This window comes from Silene latifolia, chromosome 6, assembly GCF_048544455.1.
Source record: "Silene latifolia isolate original U9 population chromosome 6, ASM4854445v1, whole genome shotgun sequence".
NCBI classification, from domain to species: domain Eukaryota; kingdom Viridiplantae; phylum Streptophyta; class Magnoliopsida; order Caryophyllales; family Caryophyllaceae; genus Silene; species Silene latifolia.
The window spans coordinates 25,788,148-25,807,688 of record NC_133531.1 but is presented as its reverse complement, the minus strand read 5'-3'; the positions used below and the strand labels follow the sequence as shown (position 1 = coordinate 25,807,688).

General features: G+C 32.9%; 1 protein-coding gene and 1 long non-coding RNA gene across 6 annotated transcripts; both read left to right on the top strand.

Moving 5' to 3' along the window:
• The first annotated feature begins 255 nt into the window (after positions 1-255).
• On the top strand, positions 256-1,902 carry LOC141658674 (uncharacterized). The gene is made up of 4 exons (XR_012549343.1): positions 256-359; positions 833-1,068; positions 1,407-1,488; positions 1,645-1,902. It is a non-coding gene; the product is annotated as an uncharacterized LOC141658674 (long non-coding RNA).
• A 10,638-nt stretch (positions 1,903-12,540) lies between these two features.
• LOC141586563 (pentatricopeptide repeat-containing protein At1g20230-like) lies at positions 12,541-19,007 on the top strand. Of its 5 annotated transcripts, XM_074407842.1 has the most exons (4): positions 12,541-15,202; positions 15,657-15,718; positions 18,449-18,504; positions 18,717-19,007. In XM_074407842.1, exon 1 carries the CDS (start codon positions 12,786-12,788, stop codon positions 15,054-15,056), a length of 2,271 nt encoding a protein of 756 aa, XP_074263943.1. In that variant the 5' UTR covers positions 12,541-12,785; the 3' UTR covers positions 15,057-15,202; positions 15,657-15,718; positions 18,449-18,504; positions 18,717-19,007. The 5 variants fall into 5 exon arrangements, with proteins under 5 accessions (XP_074263943.1, XP_074263944.1, XP_074263942.1 ...); XM_074407843.1 differs by having other exon boundaries at positions 15,662-15,718; positions 18,449-19,007; XM_074407841.1 differs by having other exon boundaries at positions 18,449-19,007.
• Positions 19,008-19,541: the final 534 nt, after the last annotated feature.

Here is a 19,541-nt window from a genome sequence, read left to right as displayed (position 1 = left end):
CATATTTTGTCCGATTCATGGCTACAATCAATCACGTCAGAAGAAATGGATACTCGTCAAGGAAGATTCGGAGACCCTCTTATGGATGAAAGCCTTTTGCGGCGAATCGATGATAGAGACTATGTTGCGATGTTTCATTCTTTGAACAAGAATTTATTTCACATGGTATGTCGATTTGTATCCAGATTGAAACTTGAATATGTTGTATATGTCGTATGACTTTTTATTAATGATAACGATCTTTTCTCAAAAAAAAAGAAAAAAAAAAGGAAAACCTCCACCCATATTTCATATATGCAACGATTCAGTCACAATCGCAACCAAAGTTATCGAACTTCTAATAAAAATCACAGTATAAGGTATGAATTGCTTCCTCCTCTATCCCTTTTATTCAATTTGGATCTTGATTCTACTGTTTTTTTTTTCTCGTATTAAATATTTGATTTTTTCCCCTTTTCTTCCGGGTTAACAATTCGATTATATGTGTCTATGTTGTTAGACGATTATAGTTAATGAGTTGAGAATCTTGTCGTTTATGTATCACATAAAATTTATTCACTATTGTTTTGCTCTAGTTTAATACAAATTTGATTAGGTATTTGCTTAATTGGGTAAAATCGAATTGCTTGAATTTGAAGCTGATGATATGTGGATCTGAGTTTAGTTCTACTTTTATTAATCAAATTGGATTTTAATTTCAATGATGAAGACATTTATGTATGAATAATCATAGCCTGTAATTTGGGGATAATATAAGCTCTTTTAATCATACAATGACATGTTGGGGAAATTGAAGTTTAGCCTAATAGTTTCATCAAAATGAAACTTGCAGGTTTGCAGAATAATCAACTTCAAGTTAAAATCTTCTCGACCTGGAGGTGCAGTGGTAAAATGTGCAATTGATTGAAAAAGTTTAGTAAAGACCAAAAACAATGGTGGTTGTATAATACTCTTACTCCGTATAGAATGTTATAATGTTACTTATATGAATATGATAACTCTTTTGTCTCGCAGGTGATAACTCAATAGATCAGTCTAAAAACTCCGTTCAATATAGCTATATTGAAGGTGATCTTGGCATGCCAAACTCTTTATTTCAATTGGTTTTTGAATGAATAAAATATGAGCTTTTGGTGGTGTTGGCTGCTAGCTATGAAATGGAATGATAATTAATTATTCTTGGATTATCAGTTTTTTAACAGACATGAATGGAGTATTTTCTTATGATAAGTTAGTATAGTAATCCAAGAAAATAAAGATTACACTACTCGATGTTAATGGTAAAGTCTTCCTCAAGTAACATTATAGCTAGTCATATTTTCCTGGTAGATGTTGTATACTCCGTAGTTAGCTTCTTCAGTTGTGGATGGGTAATAAATAGGGGATTTTCTATTTATAATTTGCAGGAGGATCAAACAAGAGAAACTTGGCACGAAGAACATATTTGCGTCAAATTTATTACTTTATCGAGAAAGCCTTTTTTGACAGGTTTTACTACTCTTCTACTTGACTTGCACATTGACGGTCGTTCAGTATTTGCAACCTCTCAGTTTATTATGAGAACACAATAGGTGTTCTCCTACTTAGTTTTTTTATGTTTAGCCTTCATATGTCCTAATTTATCTCTTTTACTTGTTATTGCAGGTGAATGTTTATAAGACGACAACAAAATTGACAATAGGAGCAGTGTAATGTAGCTTAACATAACAATCATTTAGTTTTAGAGTAGTAATCTTCTGGTCAGGGGGTTTGATGAATAGAAGCTCGTATAGTTTAGTACCTAGAGCCTGGTAACTGATATCAGTGTAAAAGTCCTAGATTCGATTTTATTTTCGTTTAATATAGAGTTGGAAATTTGTGTAACACCATTTTTTATATTGAATGAAATCAGTTTTTGATAAATTCATGTAAATATGTATATTTTTAATGTGAAAGCTATTTGTTTAGAATTTTGTGATCGGTCAAATGTGTAATGAGAGTATACGGTAGACAAGCACGATTATGAGGGTTTACTACTAAAACGACACTAGCAGGTAACGACGCTAGTAAGCGCCACTGAATCAGTTTCTATAGTGCCTCAATTTTAGCGGCGCTAATATTTCATTTTTACCGACGCACTAAAATAGCGCCGCTAAAAGTGCTAGCGGCATAGGAAAAGCCGGCGCTTTTCATAGCGTCGGTAAAACCCTTCGCGGCGCTATTTAGCATTGCAAAAGGTATAAAAAAAGGGTCGCTAAAGCCAATTCTCCTAGTAGTGTTAATTAATCACAAACTCACCTTGAAGAACAACCGATGCTAGTGGCAGCGACAAACCCGACTCGGTGACCTCATGCTTAGACCGTCTCCCTTCCCGAATTAGTGTCCAAGGCTATCCAAGATGTGTAGTGTGAGATGAGAGAATTGGGGGGAAGATGTGTAGTGTGAGATGGGAGAACTGGGAGGGGGGGGGGAGAGAGAGAGTTTAGGTTTTAGAAATGATAAAATGAACCGTCGAAATGAATTATGTTTCAGTCGTCGCGTTTTATAACAACACGCTGTCAGACGAGGTACAAGGTCACTTTGGCGTTAGAGGTGCTATTGTTAGATGCAGAGGTATTACATGTTTTAACATTAATTGACACATTTTTCCTGTGAAACAATCATGTACTGTTAAATAACATACCATAATGACTACTGTATAATTTACAGGACAATCTAATCAAGCAACTAATATAATCAACTAGGGACATTTATACAAACTGTCAAGATTCACCGTGAATGCAATTAAGGGGGCTGAAATCGCAACTTCTGGGGAAGTTCGCATCTATTTTGCATATCCTACAATTGTTAGAGAAGTGTACAATCTACCCATCCCTCAATATGGATTCAGGTTTGTGGACTTTGGTGATATTCTATCTGAGAGGATATCTGATGAACATTTTGTGGAATTTCCACAATAATCACGTTGACAATCAATACCAACAGATTTTTTTTATAATGCTTGTAAATTATGATGCCACATCAGCGGATGTGGCTGCATCAGAGAAGTATATGATGACAAAACTGTTTTCGTCATGATCTTTCAATACTATATATTAAATCCAGAAATCAGGGGACTTCAATGTAATTAAAGAAAGTTATACAAATTAATTATACTATATAGTTTTAAATCAATAGCACCGTGTGATGGATCCGATTAAGGGATCTCAATGCAAATATTATATAGTTTGGGTTAAAATTAAATTATATAGAAGTTTGGTAATTTTCCTAAACATTTGTAAGAGACTAAAACATGGTCAATTTCCTTCAAATAAAATAATTAATTAAGATGGTCAATTTCCTTAAAATAAAATAATTAATTAAGATGGTCAATTTCAAGGAGACTAAAAGAGAGATGATGCTTGATAATTTTCCTAAATATTTATAGAAGACTAGAAGATGTTCAATTTCCTTAAAATAAAATAATCTATATCTATATATAAAAGAGAGTTTTTTCGAGCGATTCTAGAGCGTCCACATCATCAACAATTAATTTTGGAAAGTTTCATAAATATTATTTTCTACATAAAAAATAAAGTGGAGAATCTTTTAACTATTATAATATGTATATTTCCTATTTTATATTCATGAGAAATTTCTAATTTTTATATAAAAATTTTGACATTTCATTTGGCAAAAAAATGTTGTTATAAAAATTATGAAAATAATATAATTAGATTCTTGGTAAAAAAAAAATGCTTTCATTAGAGTATAGATTTCATATGATTTGCACATACGAGTATTAAAGATGATGTACTTCTTAATATGTTATATGTTCCACATTGAAAAACAATGTTAGTGTGGTGAATATATTACGTATAAATTATAGAATTGTCCCACATCGAAAGATTAACATAAGGTGGGTGATCCTATGATTATAAATAGGAGTCATCATTGGAACCTAAATACCAACCAAAAACCTTTTGAGTCTCTTAAGCATTGTTTTGAAGAGCTCCTAAGAGTTTATATCATTATCTTCACAGTATGATATATACATATTTTTTATATTATGTCCAAGTGGTGTTTATAATTTTTATATGAAAACTTATACATCTCATTTAGCAAAAAAATTAACATAATTTTTTTTTAGAAAAATTATATAATTAGATTCGTGGTAAATAAATGCTAGCATTAGAATATAATATCATATTATTTGCACATATTTTAATTATGATAAGAAGTTACAAAAAAAATTGTACTATACGAATATTAATAAATAGTATAGTATTTACTTATTATTACGGAGTATTAAACTGGGTTAGATGTCGAATTAGGTCCGAAAAAATGGTGTATTTATAAGTATATTGTTTGCCCACATTGAAAAATAATGTAGGTGTGATAAATATACTACATATAAATAGTTGAATTGTCCCACATTAGAAGATTATCATGAGGTGAGGTATCATATGATTATAAATATGAGTCATATTTTAAACTTAGCGGTATCAAGCCAAAATCTTTTGAATCGCTTAAAAATTATCTTAGAGAGTTCTTATAAGAGTTTGTATTAACGGCAAACCTTAGTTACAACAATACCATACAAATATTAATCAAGTAGATATTTAAAAAGTGATTATATTAGGATTTTTTGATAACTTATACCTCGCACTTTTTCAAATCTTATATCTAAGATAACATTCGTTAAAATATTAAACCTAAAATAACATTTTCTTTCAAACTTGATACCAAATCTTTAAAAAAGCCCTAAATTGACGAATTTGCCCTTACTAATTTGAGAGTTTTTAGTGGTGGTAATTGTGGATGTGTGGGTTAATAGGTGGGGGAAAGGATGATGATGTTTTATTAATAAGGACAGGATCGTCAATTAAGGGCTTTTTTTGAGATTTGGTATTAAGTTTGGAAGAAAATGTAATTTTAAGTATAAAATTTTAAATAAAGTTATCTTAGGTATAAGATTTGAAAAAGTAAGTTATTCAAGGTATAAGTTATCTAAAAACCCTATATATTACTATATTAGTGATATTATAATGTTTATTTTAAGACAATCGATCGTATAATAACTTTACTTAAGACAAAATCATAATTAAAAAATAAAATGGGTGCTAAATATACATAAATTGGTTATTAATGTGTCATATAATGTAATACAATCAAGTGTTGCATAAAAAGATCTTGAATCCACAAACAAATAGATAATGAGCTTTTTTACTTTGATAAATAGTAGAATTAAATCTTTTTAACTTTCAAATATAGGTAATTATATGCCTCATTACATTTGAGTAACTAAAACACATCATAATTTTTAACCATTAATCAAAATCGCACCAGAAAAAGAAAATATTTTGCATTTGTTTATACATTTTATTGCTCCCTCAATTAGATCTTAAATTTCGTGTTAGAAAAAAAAATGTAATTTAAATCATATCATTTGTACATATTTTAATTATAACAAAAAATGGAAAAAAAACGTACGAATATAAATAGATAGTATAATATTTTCTCATTATTAAATCGGGTTGGATATCGAAATAGGTGCAAAAGAGATGGTACACTTTTTCGTGTGTTATTTGTCCCACATTGAAAAATAATGTAGGTGTGGTAAATATACTACATATAAATGGTTGAATTGTCCCACATCAGAAATTATCATAAGGTGGGGCGATCTTAAAAATTAATTTAGGAAAGTATCATAAATAATGTTTTTTGATGTAAAAAATAAAGTGGAAAATCTTTTAATTATTATAATATTTATTTCTTATATTATATTCAAGTGATGTTTCTAATTTTTATATAAAAAATTACATTTCATTTGGCAAAAAATTATCGTTAAGAAAATTATGAAAATAACATAATTTGATTCGTGGTGAAAATGATATCATTAGCATATAGATTTCATATAATTTGTACATATATAAAATTGTGTGCTTCTTAGGTCCACATTGATAAATAATGTAGGATTATATAAAAATAATAGAATTGTCCCACATCAAAAGATTAACATAAGATGTAGTGGTCTTATGATTATAAATATGAGGCATCCTTGGAACTTAGGTATCAACCTAACATTTTTTGCGTTTCTTAAATAAGATGTTTAGACTTTTAATCATATCTAAATAAATGATTAGACATAAAATGTAAATATTAAGACCTTATAACCAAATTTTTTACTAAGTTAATTACCCCGTTGCAACGCACGGGCACCCAAACTAGTTAATTAGTATAAACATGCACACTTATGGTATTAATTATTATCATCCTAAAATTATGTATTAAATTTAAAATCTATGCAATTTTATTAAACTATATAATTTATTAGATGTATAGAGATGTTAATTATTTAACATACAAAAATATAATAAGTAGGTTATAAATAATTCAAGTTAGATTCCATAATATATAATATTGCATAATTCTTTCAATTTGATTTAATGCATATATGTAATATATTTATATAAATATATAATCCTCTTAAAATTGCATGTCTAAATAGTAAAAGTAATTTCGTCAGTAAAGAAAAGAATTGACCCAAGATGTGTGAGTCTAGTGGAATTCCAGGGTAACCTCAAAGCCTCCTAAGGAGGAATTGCGAGGTCCTGGGTTCGATTCCCTAGATGAACACTTTCTGGGACTGGCCTTGGAGAGGGAATAATCCCGCGGGAAAGAACTCACATGGTACGGGACGCCTAGTAGGGTGGGGTCTCAGTATCCGGGAGGATCCAACCTCCTCGTCATCAAAAAAAAAAAAAAAAAAAAAAAAAAAAAAAAAAAAAAAGAAAAGAATTGTAGTAACATTGGATATAGTTATATAATAGTAATCACTCATTTGAATAGTAAAAGTAACTATTTTATCAGCGAGATTAGTCAAAGTGGTAGAAACAACAACAGGAGTAGTGAAATAATCAATATTAATGTGGCAATAGTGAAAGTAACAATAATTACGGCGGGAGTAGTGAAATTATCAATATTAATGGCTTAATGCGGCAGTAGTGAAAGTAACAATAATTACGGCGAGAGTAGTAAAAGTAACAATTATTACGGGCAAGTAGTGAAATGTTATTACTATTGTTTCATTAATAAGAGTAAAATATTAATAGCAGGAGTAGTAAATTTGTCTCTAAATTTATTTCATCATAATTTTAGGATATGTCATAAAAAACTATATTAATGATAAATTTATGATTTATGCAATTTAAGTAATTTTATTTAATGAAAAAAATAAAATAATGGTAAGTAGAGGTTGCCCGGACGAAGCCGGACACCAATCAATATCTATCTATATTAATAAAGCAAGCTTTTTTCGAGCGATTACAGAGAGTCCAAATTTAACGAACGACTTTTGAGAGTCTCAACATTAATAAAACACTTTAAAAAATATTATCATGATAAATTGTTGTTCAATCAAAAAGTCTACCACAACTAAAAGATTAGCCGCTATCAATCTCACCAATATTAAGCTATATAAATAGTCCAGCAACCCCAACAATGTCCTCATCGGTTTTGTTTTTGTATGGTAGCAATATACGTAAAATCAGTCATTTGCATATTTGCATGATTATAGCTTTTAATAGAGAACTAATTAATTTTTTTTTTCCTTTCAGGAATCAAGTTTGACAAAAAGCAACTATAAGATTTGTATAGTAAGGTACGTTAATAAATTCTGAATGAATGAGTGAATGTTATAATTTTGTACGACCTATATTACATTATATTAGTTTTGTATTTATGCGTTATTAATATGTTTGGACTTCTGCTCTTCACAGTGGTGCCACTAATAAAGCTTGCCAATTTCTAATAGGTATATCGTATACAGAGTATAATCGAAAGAGTTCTGATGAAAGACTCAAGGTAAATATTTTATTCTCTTTATTTAAAGTAATGATGATTAATGTCATTTGAATATGATATAATAAGTTAGCCTTGATAATCCATGTTTTTGGCATCAAGGGTACTTTCATGCAATAATATTTGTGCGATACGTTTTATACCAAAAAAATTGCATACTCAAATTTTTGACTAATAATATAAAGAAGAAGTTAATGACTAATAATATAAAGAAGAAGTTAAGGGTTGATTTAAGTAAAAAAAAAAATTATATAAAAAAGGTAGTACTTTGTATATATTACTCATCTCTATTTTATTTATCTTAGAATTCGTTCTTCGGTAACTTTGAACTTACCGTTTACAATATCGTTACTTTATAACTCTTTTACACATTACTTTATCTCTTTACGGTTGAGTTGATTGATGGCCCTATTTTCTACTTAGATATGATAATTCAGTGTAGAGCAATGTTCGGTCACTGCATGGACATCCTTAGCATACCGGAGGAAATCAAGATATTTAAGGTGATAAGATACTACCAAAATGACAAGATATATAGTTCCATAGTTCTAAATTTGGGAATTTTTCAAGCAAATTAATGAGCCAAAGGTATTATTGAAGTGGGATTATTAATGAGTTTTGGTACGGGTCAAATTTTGGTAAGTTCAAGAGAGCTCAAGCAATACTGCAAGAACAAGGATTTATCATATAAACAAACACTTTATACAAGAAAGAACTACTCCGTACGATCGTACCTAAGTTGTTATAGGAAAAAGGGATCATACTTAACGATGTAATTATGCATGTTTAAATATAATAAGGTTTTATTTTTAGGATCATATATTTATCGGATTTTTATTTTTTTCAAGGTTTAAGATTTGGATTAATGGTGGTTGCAAATTTGGCACAATTCTAACCGATGAGTTTTATATACTCAAAGAATTAACTTATACATTGACGAGTCGATCAAGTTTGTTGAATTAGATATATATTACTCTTCAAATACTCCTCCATTCAACTACACTTCGCATGTTTCTCTTTTGCACATTATTCATACATTCAACTTCAATTTTCTCTCAATACATAAGTTAAAATATATTCATGTGAAATCTTATTTGATTCGTCTTTAAAAGTACATTAAAAATATCTAACTTTAATAATTTTTGCAAATACACAGCTAAAGATATTTACCACGTAAAAGTCACGTTGGCAAATGTAATAAAGCAAATATTACAAAGTAGAGTTGAATGGAGGGAGTATTCCCTACATCACAATATTATCTTTTTGGTTAAGACGATAAAACGGTGCAACTCTCCTCTAATATTTATTTATTATCATATTAATCACACCATATGGCCAAAGGTAGTCTTATATAGCTACGGAAACGAAGTATTTTTGGTTAAAAGGGTATCACTTCAACAGTGGTGGATGATTTTGATTGATTTGGTAACATGGACGTTTTTTCTACTATGGTTAAAAAGGGAATTGTTTTAATTCATGAGTAGTTTAGTTTAGCTCTAAGTTTTGTTCATAAAAGTTAAGCTCAATTCACACACATTTTTCTACAAACTAAACTTTGTAACTACAGTTCAGTTCCTATATATATTTCAGTTCAGAAACTTTAAGCTCCTATAAGTTCAGTAAAGTTAAGCTTATAAGTTAAGTTCAATTCAACAAATTTAAGTCAAAAAAAACAAGGATGTGGAGTATTATTACATCATAGTATATTACAAATTGGCGATCGTTGCGCATTAAATCTAGATATATATAAAAGAGCTTTTTTTCGATTAATTTACTCCAACTATTTTAAAACACGATTTTTATTTTTAATAATAAACTCAGTTGAAGATAATTATTTTTAATAAGAGATATAATAAATTACAAAAAAGATTGAGTTTTATTTTTGAATCCTATATAAGCTAAATCTCCAAAGAATCATATATATATATACCATTCCCGGAAGGTTGGAAAGGCGAGAATGGCTTATATTCGGTAGGCTTCACTAAACGAGGCCCGCTAGGTGTATCAGTAGATGCTATGAAGGTAGCGGAAGACATTGAGCGCGATTGGAATAGCAAAGCAAAGCCATTGATGAATCATAAATCAATGATCTAGGAAATTAAATTTTGTGATGGTGACGAAGATTTTTTAGGTGGGATTTTCATTAGGACTGTTGATTAACATGATCGAGCTTGGAAATCAATTTGATCAACACCACTACCCGACCACAACAACCACCCAATTCAATTCTCTATCTTCAATTCCGAACTCGGAATTAAAACCCGGGTTCACTTCACCAACATCAGCATAAAAACGGGTCCACATCAACTCGATTCGCCGCTGCTCCTTCAATTGAAGACCTCCGTTCAATTCGACAACCACCACCAGCAGCTCCACTGATTCGCCCTCCTCTGTCCACCGCAACAACAATCAGTAGCAGCCTGCCACCGTACGACCGCCATAAATTCGAACCATTGTCGCCTGACCTCCATTTCTCCTGTGCTCCGTTCTACAACCACCATGTCTCGATTCATCTCCATCAAACCGCCAGTTCGACCGCCAGCACCACCACTCCATCATTCATCATCGATTCCGAGCAGTTGAACCGTAACCTGCAACCAATCTGACCACCAAGGTCGACAAATTCAACCGAAGTGGCAGCAAAACCCGAGTCCACCACTTCGACAGATGTAGGATTTTTGAATTAAGGGATGAAATAACATGTTTATTCTTGATTATGAACAAATAAAATGAGCAATATTCGATGTTCATCTTCTGGTTTTTGTAATTTGCTGAACAAATAGGATTTTTATGATGTTAGTTCAACTTTGATTTTCTAAACATCAACTGATTATGATTATTAATGTAATTTGGTGATGACAAGTTTTCTGGTTTTTGTTATTTGTGGCTGCAGCTCACCGAAAGTCATTTTCCTCTCCTTATTCCAACCAAGCCAACATAATAAGTTTGTAAGTGGTCTCACCTTTACGAATTGATCCCATAAAGACAAACAACTTCACAAAGCAAAAATAGATGTGAGACATCCTCATAATTGCACCAGCACTTCATGTACTGTACTGATGTACATATTAGGCAAAAGCTCAGAAAGGTAGATCCATATTCATGGAAGTAAAAGATCATATTGGTCCGAAAAACAGTTGATTGGCAGTATGATCCATGACAAGATATACGTCTAAGTGTCTATGAATAGATATCTTTTTTAACACCCCTGGAACCATTTACTAGCAATTTAGTTTTCTGGTTTTTGTTATGTGTGGCTGCAGCTCTCCATTCTATTTTTGATATATACTGGCGTAGCCTGCTTCCTCCGTAAGTGGTTACATATGTTACTACGACACCATCCACCTGCTTACATAACATATGAAACCGGTACTCAATTCCCTGTGACTGACACCAGGTTAACATGGGTCATGGAAAAGACTATTGAGCCCCTGGCAATTCATTTCTTTCATTGAGTTTAAGCGAGGGCAGTTTTGTAATTTGCTGTTTTGTATTGAGGGGATATAAAAGGCAGTGTACACAACAATACAACAGGGTAGACAATAGTTTTAGACGCAGCTTTATTCATTTGAGAAATAGAAAACAGTAGAGTAGTATAGTTTAGAGGATAGAAAACCCGTCTTATTTTTCCTCTCAATTTCTCATTAATTAAATTTGTAATCTTTCTTTGTTCTTAGTTTAATTCTTCTCTAATTTATTCAAATTTCTTTGTTCCTTTTATTTAAGTTGGTATATTTCTTATCTTAATTTCACTCTATTTCAATTGTTTACATGTTGTAAATTGCCTTACTTTACTTTTTTAACTACCTAGAACTATCACCAAACTTATGGAAATTTTATCCAATCAAGATGAAGGGTTATATTAGTATATATATATATATATATATAAACTTTAAAAGTAAAAAGCTAAAATGATAAGAATTTTAAAACAGTTGTAGACCACTCAAACGGATTGGATGGGTCGACTGCTGAGGCGGTTCATACATGTTAAACTCGAATACGGGTCAAACTAAATATGGGTGGGCTTATACGGGTCACGGGTCGAGGTAGAATCAGAATACATGTCAAAATATAGATTGATATGGTATATTTTATTTGTCAAAAGCAATCATATTCAATAATAATAATATTATAATTAATATTACTTACCATACTTATAGTGAAGAATTTATAAAAATTATATTAATTTAATAAAATATATAAACTTGATTTTTCAATTATTTTTGTAATTTAAAATATTTAAAATAATAATAATTTCTAATTATTCTTCAAATATAACATATAACAACTAATATTGAGTTAGTCATGCCTGTATTTAACTCATTAATTATTTATTCTACGAAGAAAAACTTACATTTTTCAGATGCAAAAAAAAATTACATTTGTACAAGCTCACTCACAAACAGAACACTATTTAGTTACTCGTGCATAGCGATTATAACTTTTATATACACAAATCATAAAAAAAGAAGGTTAATTTATTTGTATATAATCATATTCTAAAAAAAAATATTTTAATGTATTTGTATATACTCACATTCTCACGAGAAAACTAATGTTAAGAAAGTAAACATAACTTCTCAATTGCGAAAATACAATTAGAGACAAAACAATATTATAACCCGTACAACGTACGGGCACAAAATCTAGTACTAGTTTAATTTTAAAGTTAATCCGTGTAGAAGGAGGTTAGAGAAAAGAAGTGAATAATTTTAACACATCCAACAAAGCCTATTGTGATTGTTTAAACATTAATCCCTCCACTCTTTTCCACTGAAAAACACCTCAATTGAAGTGACTTAAACCCAGAACTCAGAAGTCTACTTACTAAAACCTTGATCATTACTCAATCAACAACCTCAACAACAACTCCAGACTTCTGAGTCGGCTGACACTAATCATCCTTTACAATCGTCACGTACCGATTGTTGAACAACACCACCGTATAAGATCACTAAAATGTCATGGCTACCAAACCAATTTTTAAAATAAGTAGATCAACATTAAGTATCCCATTAATTCTAAAGTCAGCTTCATCTTCAATTTTTCGTACTAAACAAGCACATGCTCACATTCTTAAAACTGGGTTTTTAATTGATGTATCCTTCTCCTCAAAGTTGCTATCTTTATATGCAAATCACCATTGTTTTGATGATGCAACACTTTTCCTTAACTCCATTGATGAACCCATTTCATCTTCTTACTCAATTGTTATTAATGCATTGTCAAAATTTAATCTTTTTAACAATGTGTTACATTTGTTTAGGAAAATGTTATCTAAAGGTGTGTTTCCTGATGGGTATGTAATGCCGGCTGTGGCGAAGGCGTGTGCCGGGTTGTCGGCTTTTGAAGTTGGTAGACAGGTTCATGGGATTGTGAAAGTATGTGGGCATGGATATGATAATGTTGTGCAGTCGTCCTTGGTTCATATGTATGTGAAATGTGGTCGGTTGAGTGTTGCACATAAGGTGCTTGATGAAATTTCTGAACCAGATGTTGTCACTTTTAGTGCTATGATTGCTGGTTATGCTAGAGATGGGAATGTAGGTGCGGCGAAAGGGTTGTTTGATGAGATGGGAAAGTTGGGTTTGGAAGCGAATTTGATTTCTTGGAATGGTTTGATTGCCGGGTTTAATCAGAGTGGTGGGTATTTGGAGGCAATTACTGTTTTTAGGGATATGCATTTGAAGGGTATTCAGCCTGATGGGAGTAGCTTTTCGAGTGTGTTAGCTGCAATTGCAGATTTGGAGGTTTTAAATGTGGGAGTTCAAATTCATGATTATGTGATCAAGAGGGGTTTTGAGTCGGATGCTTGGGTTGTGAGTGCTCTTGTCAATATGTATGGTAAGTGTAGGTGTGTCCCTGAGATGAAGCTTGTTTTTGATCAGTTGGGATATATGGAAATGGGTTCATGTAATGCCTTAGCCACTGGACTTGCGCGAAATGGTCTTGTTGATGATGCACTAGTCTTGTTTAAGAGACTGAGAGGGCATGGCATGGATCTAAATGTCGTTTCTTGGACATCAATGATTGCTTGTTGTTCCCAGAATGGGAAAGATATCGAGGCTTTGAAGCTTTTCACTGATATGCAGCTTGCTGGTGTGAAACCCAATGCAGTCACCATCCCTTGCTTACTTCCTGCCTGTGGTAATATGGCAGCGTTAATGCACGGGAAGGCTGCACATTGCTTCTCTCTTAGAAGGGGGATGGTGCACGACGTCTTTGTTGGCAGTGCGCTTATAGACATGTACGCAAAGTGTGGCAAAATAAGGGATTCTCGACTATGTTTTGATGCAATGCCGACTAAAAATTTGGTAACTTGGAATGTGATAATAGGTGGATACGCTATGCATGGAAAGCACAAAGAAGCATTTGATATGTTTGATTTGATGAAGAAGAGTGGACAGAAACCAAACTCTGTGACATTTACTTGTTTGCTCTCTGCTTGTAATCAGAAAGGCCTTGTTGATGAGGGGTGGCACTATTTTAATAATATGTCTAAAGATTATGGTGTTGAACCTAGAATGGAGCATTATGCTTGTATGGTGAGTCTCTTGAGCCGTGTAGGCAAGCTTGAAGAAGCTTATTCGTTGATCAAGGAAATGCCTTTTGAGCCAGATGCTTGTGTTTGGGGAGCTCTTCTCAGTTCTTGTAGAGTCTACAAGAATTTAGAGCTCGGAGAAATTGCTGCCGAGAAGCTTTTCAAGTTGGAGCCTAAAAATCCTGGGAACTATGTCCTTCTTTCGAATATCTATGCTTCAAAGACTATGTGGGCTGATGTGGACAGAGTGAGGGATTTGATGAAGGGAACAGGTTTGAAGAAGAATCCTGGCTGCAGTTGGATTGAGATCAAAAACAAAGTCCACATGCTTCTTGCTGGGGACAAAACCCATCCTCAAATGGCCCAAATCATCCAAAAATTGGACGCATTGGGCTCAGAGATGCAGAAAGCGGGACTAGCCCCGAAAACTGATTATGTGCTGCATGATGTGGAGGAGCAAGATAAGGAGCAGATGCTGTGTGGACATAGCGAGAAATTAGCCGTAGCTTTTGGGCTCTTAAATTCTCGTGCAGGGTTTCCTCTTCGTGTCATTAAGAACCTTAGGATTTGTGGCGATTGCCATGCAGTTATTAAATTTATTTCTAGCTTTGAAGGGCGGGAAATTTTTGTTAGAGATACTAATCGCTTCCACCATTTCAAAGATGGGGAATGTTCTTGTGGTGATCATTGGTGAATTAATCTTCTGAGATTTCTAGAGTTCACCACGGTTTCAAGGTTATTGACTTGAACATAAAAAAATGTTTCGATATATGAGTATTCCCGAAGGTCATTGGATGCTGCTCCATGTTTTAGAACTGTCACATTCTCAACTTGATCAAAGTGAGTATTTTCTGAGTCCTAGTTTTTCTATACTCTTATAGGACACCCTGATATTGAGACGCTCTATGACACTTGGGCACTTCATTTTTGGCCAAAAACTTGGAAAAAAGAATCATATAATATCTAAGACGGAGTTGGAATCTCACTCGAGTTTGACACTTGTAGGGAAGTTTGAGTTACTGAAGACATTCAAACTCTGTAATCTGGCTAATTGCCCAAATGTTAGGTATAAGTATAACAATTCGGATTAGCCATTTTACAGATTTAATTTAGTACTAGGAAATGACATTCTTCAGCTTTTGGTGTTTTAGGTAGAGAGAAACCCATCCCACTAAATTCTGTCTCAGTTTTTTGTGTATAGACCACCCCTTTGAAATTAGATTGTTACCGACTTGCGGTGATGTTACTCTTACATAATTCTCATAATGAGGAATCTTCTTGTCTGAATATACAGGCCAGGATACTTTGCTCTATCTTCAAACATGTCCTCTGATTCATTGCCAAATATGTGATCAGGTACCAAACATGTCTTATCTCTTATGCTTCTCCGTCTATTAAGCTTATTTCTTTCTTCCTCGAGTTTTAGTAATTTCTCATTACCTTTCATTTGCATGAAGGATGACCAAGATTATACTTCCTCCGTCCCGGTCATTTATTTACCTTTTCCATTTCTGGGTGTTTAATTCATTTGTTTACCTTTCTATTTCGGAAATGCTTTTTGAAGGGTAATTTGATCATCCACATAACCTATTGTCCATTTGTCACTCAATAACCACAAATGGTCCCCTCCTCTATCCTTGGTCTTTCTGCCAAAAGCAAAGGTAAACAATTGACCGGGACGAGGGAGTATTAATTTTCGCTTATTTGCGTCGCCCAACTCCAACTCAATTACGTTAATAATGAGCTTCAAATTGTAATTTGTTAATCGGAAAAGGTTGGGAATATATATTTAGCATTTTGAAACAGGATTCCAACAATCCCACTAATCTTTTACTCCCCAAACAAAACTTTTGAAGTGCTAAAAGTGAGTCTCAAAAAAGTTTTATCTTTTTATACTTGCAAACATACATGTAGTAAAGAGGCTTCATCATCCTATTAGCTGATTTCGACCCGTACTGAATGATATGTTAAACAACAGAAAAGTCAGAGATGCCTTTCCACTCAAGGTCTGAGCAAGTCTCAGTTGAATCCGCGTTTGTTTTAGGCGAGCTAAATATTAATGAGGTGATAATGTAAAACTTGTATGTATTCCTGAATACCTTTTTCAATAGAAGTCCTTTGCATATTTTGAACCCTCCATGAAAATAAAGGTTTAACTCGCTCTAGACAGTAACATCATTACATCAACGACTTTTCCTTGGTTCCAAATGCTATTGTCAAAGACAGGGTAAGGGGGGTCAGAATATCAGATGTTCGAGATCTTCCCTTGTGTTAAAATACAGGGGGTCTGTTTTCAAATCACCAATAATGAAAATTACTTCAATTGAGTGCAACTTCACACATAATATACAATGACAATTTGGCGAGCTATTTCTAGAATTAGTTTGGGATGTCCTTTAGCAAGAGCTACGAAGTCAAACTAATCTTATGTAACCTCAATAATAAAACACAATTTTGCACTTGACATTTTCTGATTAAGAAAGACATGTTACGGGATACATAAAATTTATCTAAAACTTCTGTAGCTTATTTGCAATATTCTGTGGGTGAGTAAAACTCGTCTTCTCACAGTTCTTTGATGTGCATGCGGATGCTTCACTAGGAACTTTTTCTTAAGCACGTTATGGGCTATGAGATTTAACCAGTGGCTATGATACTTAAAACAGTCAAACCTAGTATAAGGGCCATCCTCGTAGGATTAATGCCTTGCTTTTTTTTTTTTTTTTTCTAATCTTGGATAAGATTAGTTCGGTAGGGCCTAGGAACATGTTTGTCTCTTAATTCTTATCTGTGTATTTGTTTAGTAAGACGATAAGTTGTTCTGCTCAAGTTGTGTTAATTTTTCAAGTGTTAACTAAAAAAAATTGTTCAGTAGATAGCTTAAAATTCAAATCTATCTGCATTGCAAAACACAATTTAATAGTACTAGCCTTTAAATTCCCTTTTTGCCTTACAGTTCGTCTGAACATTTGAAATAAAGGTTCCATTTTCCTTTTGTGGCAACAAAATTGTTACGACTTTGGAAATTGATTTTCAAATGAGGTAGCGGAGCATGTATTGGCGTCCTTATTTGCATCTGATATGAATTTGAAATGACAAAAAGCCATCTTAGCTCTCCTAACTTTTGTTTGGTTAGGCTTGTGTATTATCTAATGACTGAATAATCCATATGTAACCTAGGATTGGCTACAGAAAAGTTGCGTTGCACGACTTGCACCTAATGATCATTAAGAACTGGGAAAATTATGGCTACTAGAGTTAGGTTAATCATCATTATCATAGTGCTTCTAATAAGGCTCCTCCCTATTTAGGGCTAACAGATAAGCCATTTGATTACCCATTCCATTTTTGTGTATCTCAGTCGTATTTTTAGCTTTTTGATTTAGGAAAACGTGTTTGAAGGGTAGACTTGAACCTACTCCCTGTTTCTGATCTTTGTGCTAAAACCAAAGGTACAAAAAATGGCCAGGACGGTGGGAGTAGATAATTTCTAGATGACTCTTAGCAAGGATAGACTCGATACTGACTCTTGTTTTACTGCAGGATTAATAATGCAGTAAGTGGGATGTGAAACTGGTTTAGCCTGGTCTATTTGCTGACACAAATTCCTGTTTAAGACGGGAATATCCGTCTTAAACTTAAAACGGGCCAAATAGGATAGATAAGACAAAGCAGAATGCCTAGAGCTTAGAAAAAAAAAACTTATTCTATCTATGCAAGTGAGATGCTATTTGGCCGTTTTAATCTTAAGACGGACATAAAATGCTAATAATGCTTCTATTGCAGGATAATAATCTGATTACGATTCACGCAAGTGGCAACATTAAAAAATACCGGGAGCCTTAAAACTTATGAACAATTGAAAAAACCCTGATGGGCTCCAGAGTTTGTGGGAGACATTTACATCTTCTGTAATGGCTTATCTATCTGCTTTAGAAATGCGTTTTTAGTGTGTTTCCCTGTTCTAACTTTATTGGATTTTGTCAATGTCCTTGAGTATAATCCAAGCTATTGCTTCTTTTAAATTTTTATTTTGCCTTCCTGTTTCCTTTTCATAATGTATATCTTTATCATAATATTTTTCAGGGTCCCGTAGACTATTGGGCGCAGCGCTCTTGTTTCAAACAGGGTTAATCGAAGAGGTATGGCAAAATTTATCCACCGTTCCATTCGAAGAAAAAAGATGGGTGGGTTGAAAAATGGTTTGTACCCGGGGCCGAATATGGCAGCTGATAATACAAAGAGGTTACCGAGATAGTTTTCTTTAGGACAAGGAAGCCGAGATAGTTATCCGCTACTTGATGTTATGGATTATATCCAAATGCCAAAATAATGGCAAAGTTTTTTTTTGCAGGAGATGATAAACTCAACTAGATGGCCTACCTCTTTTCCCATCCTTGCAAATTGAGGAACAAAAAGAATAGAAGAATGATAACTTCCACGGCTTCCATAACAAAAAGAAGGTTTTCTTTAACCACCCTTATGGTCCATTGTTCAATTAAAACAACCCTTTTATTACACTTTATTAATTTGTTAATTCTCGACGATAATGATTGATGTTAAAAATATAGGTCGGATGTTCACTTCACGATTACGAGATTAAAAGGGGTTTCATTTTCCCGTAAATGGGTATAAGGTCGTAAAATATCACAGAGATCTCAGGTTATGAGCGTCACTACTAATGACTTTAACAACTAAGCTAATTGACATTTACAATATGTCTTTATTATTGAATGTCGATTAGCTTCGGACTAGGATAGATTCACCATCCTTTCGTTCTTCAAATTCGCGACGAAAAATAGTGAGTGAGTGGAGAGTGGGTTATCTGCTAAGACATAATGCTACTCAATGATTAGCTTTTGATGTTAGATATTGTTAAAAAATGATTTGTAATTGCTTTTGTTTGCTAATCACGCATACTCCACTACTGCTTAACCAATAATTATCCGTACTAATTGAACGATTTTTTAAAATAATGCTCAAAAATAAAGTATTTAACGTTTCGGGTCGGTCTTGAAACTATTTATCAAAATGGTGTCCACGTAGGCTCGGGTTTTGAAACACGGACTAAACACGCCATTAGAAATGGCGTGTTTACAGTGTCGAAGAAAACTGCGGCCTAAGAATATAGGAGGCGGAAACACGCCATTGGAGGTGGCGTTTCTCCTGTATTAAACAC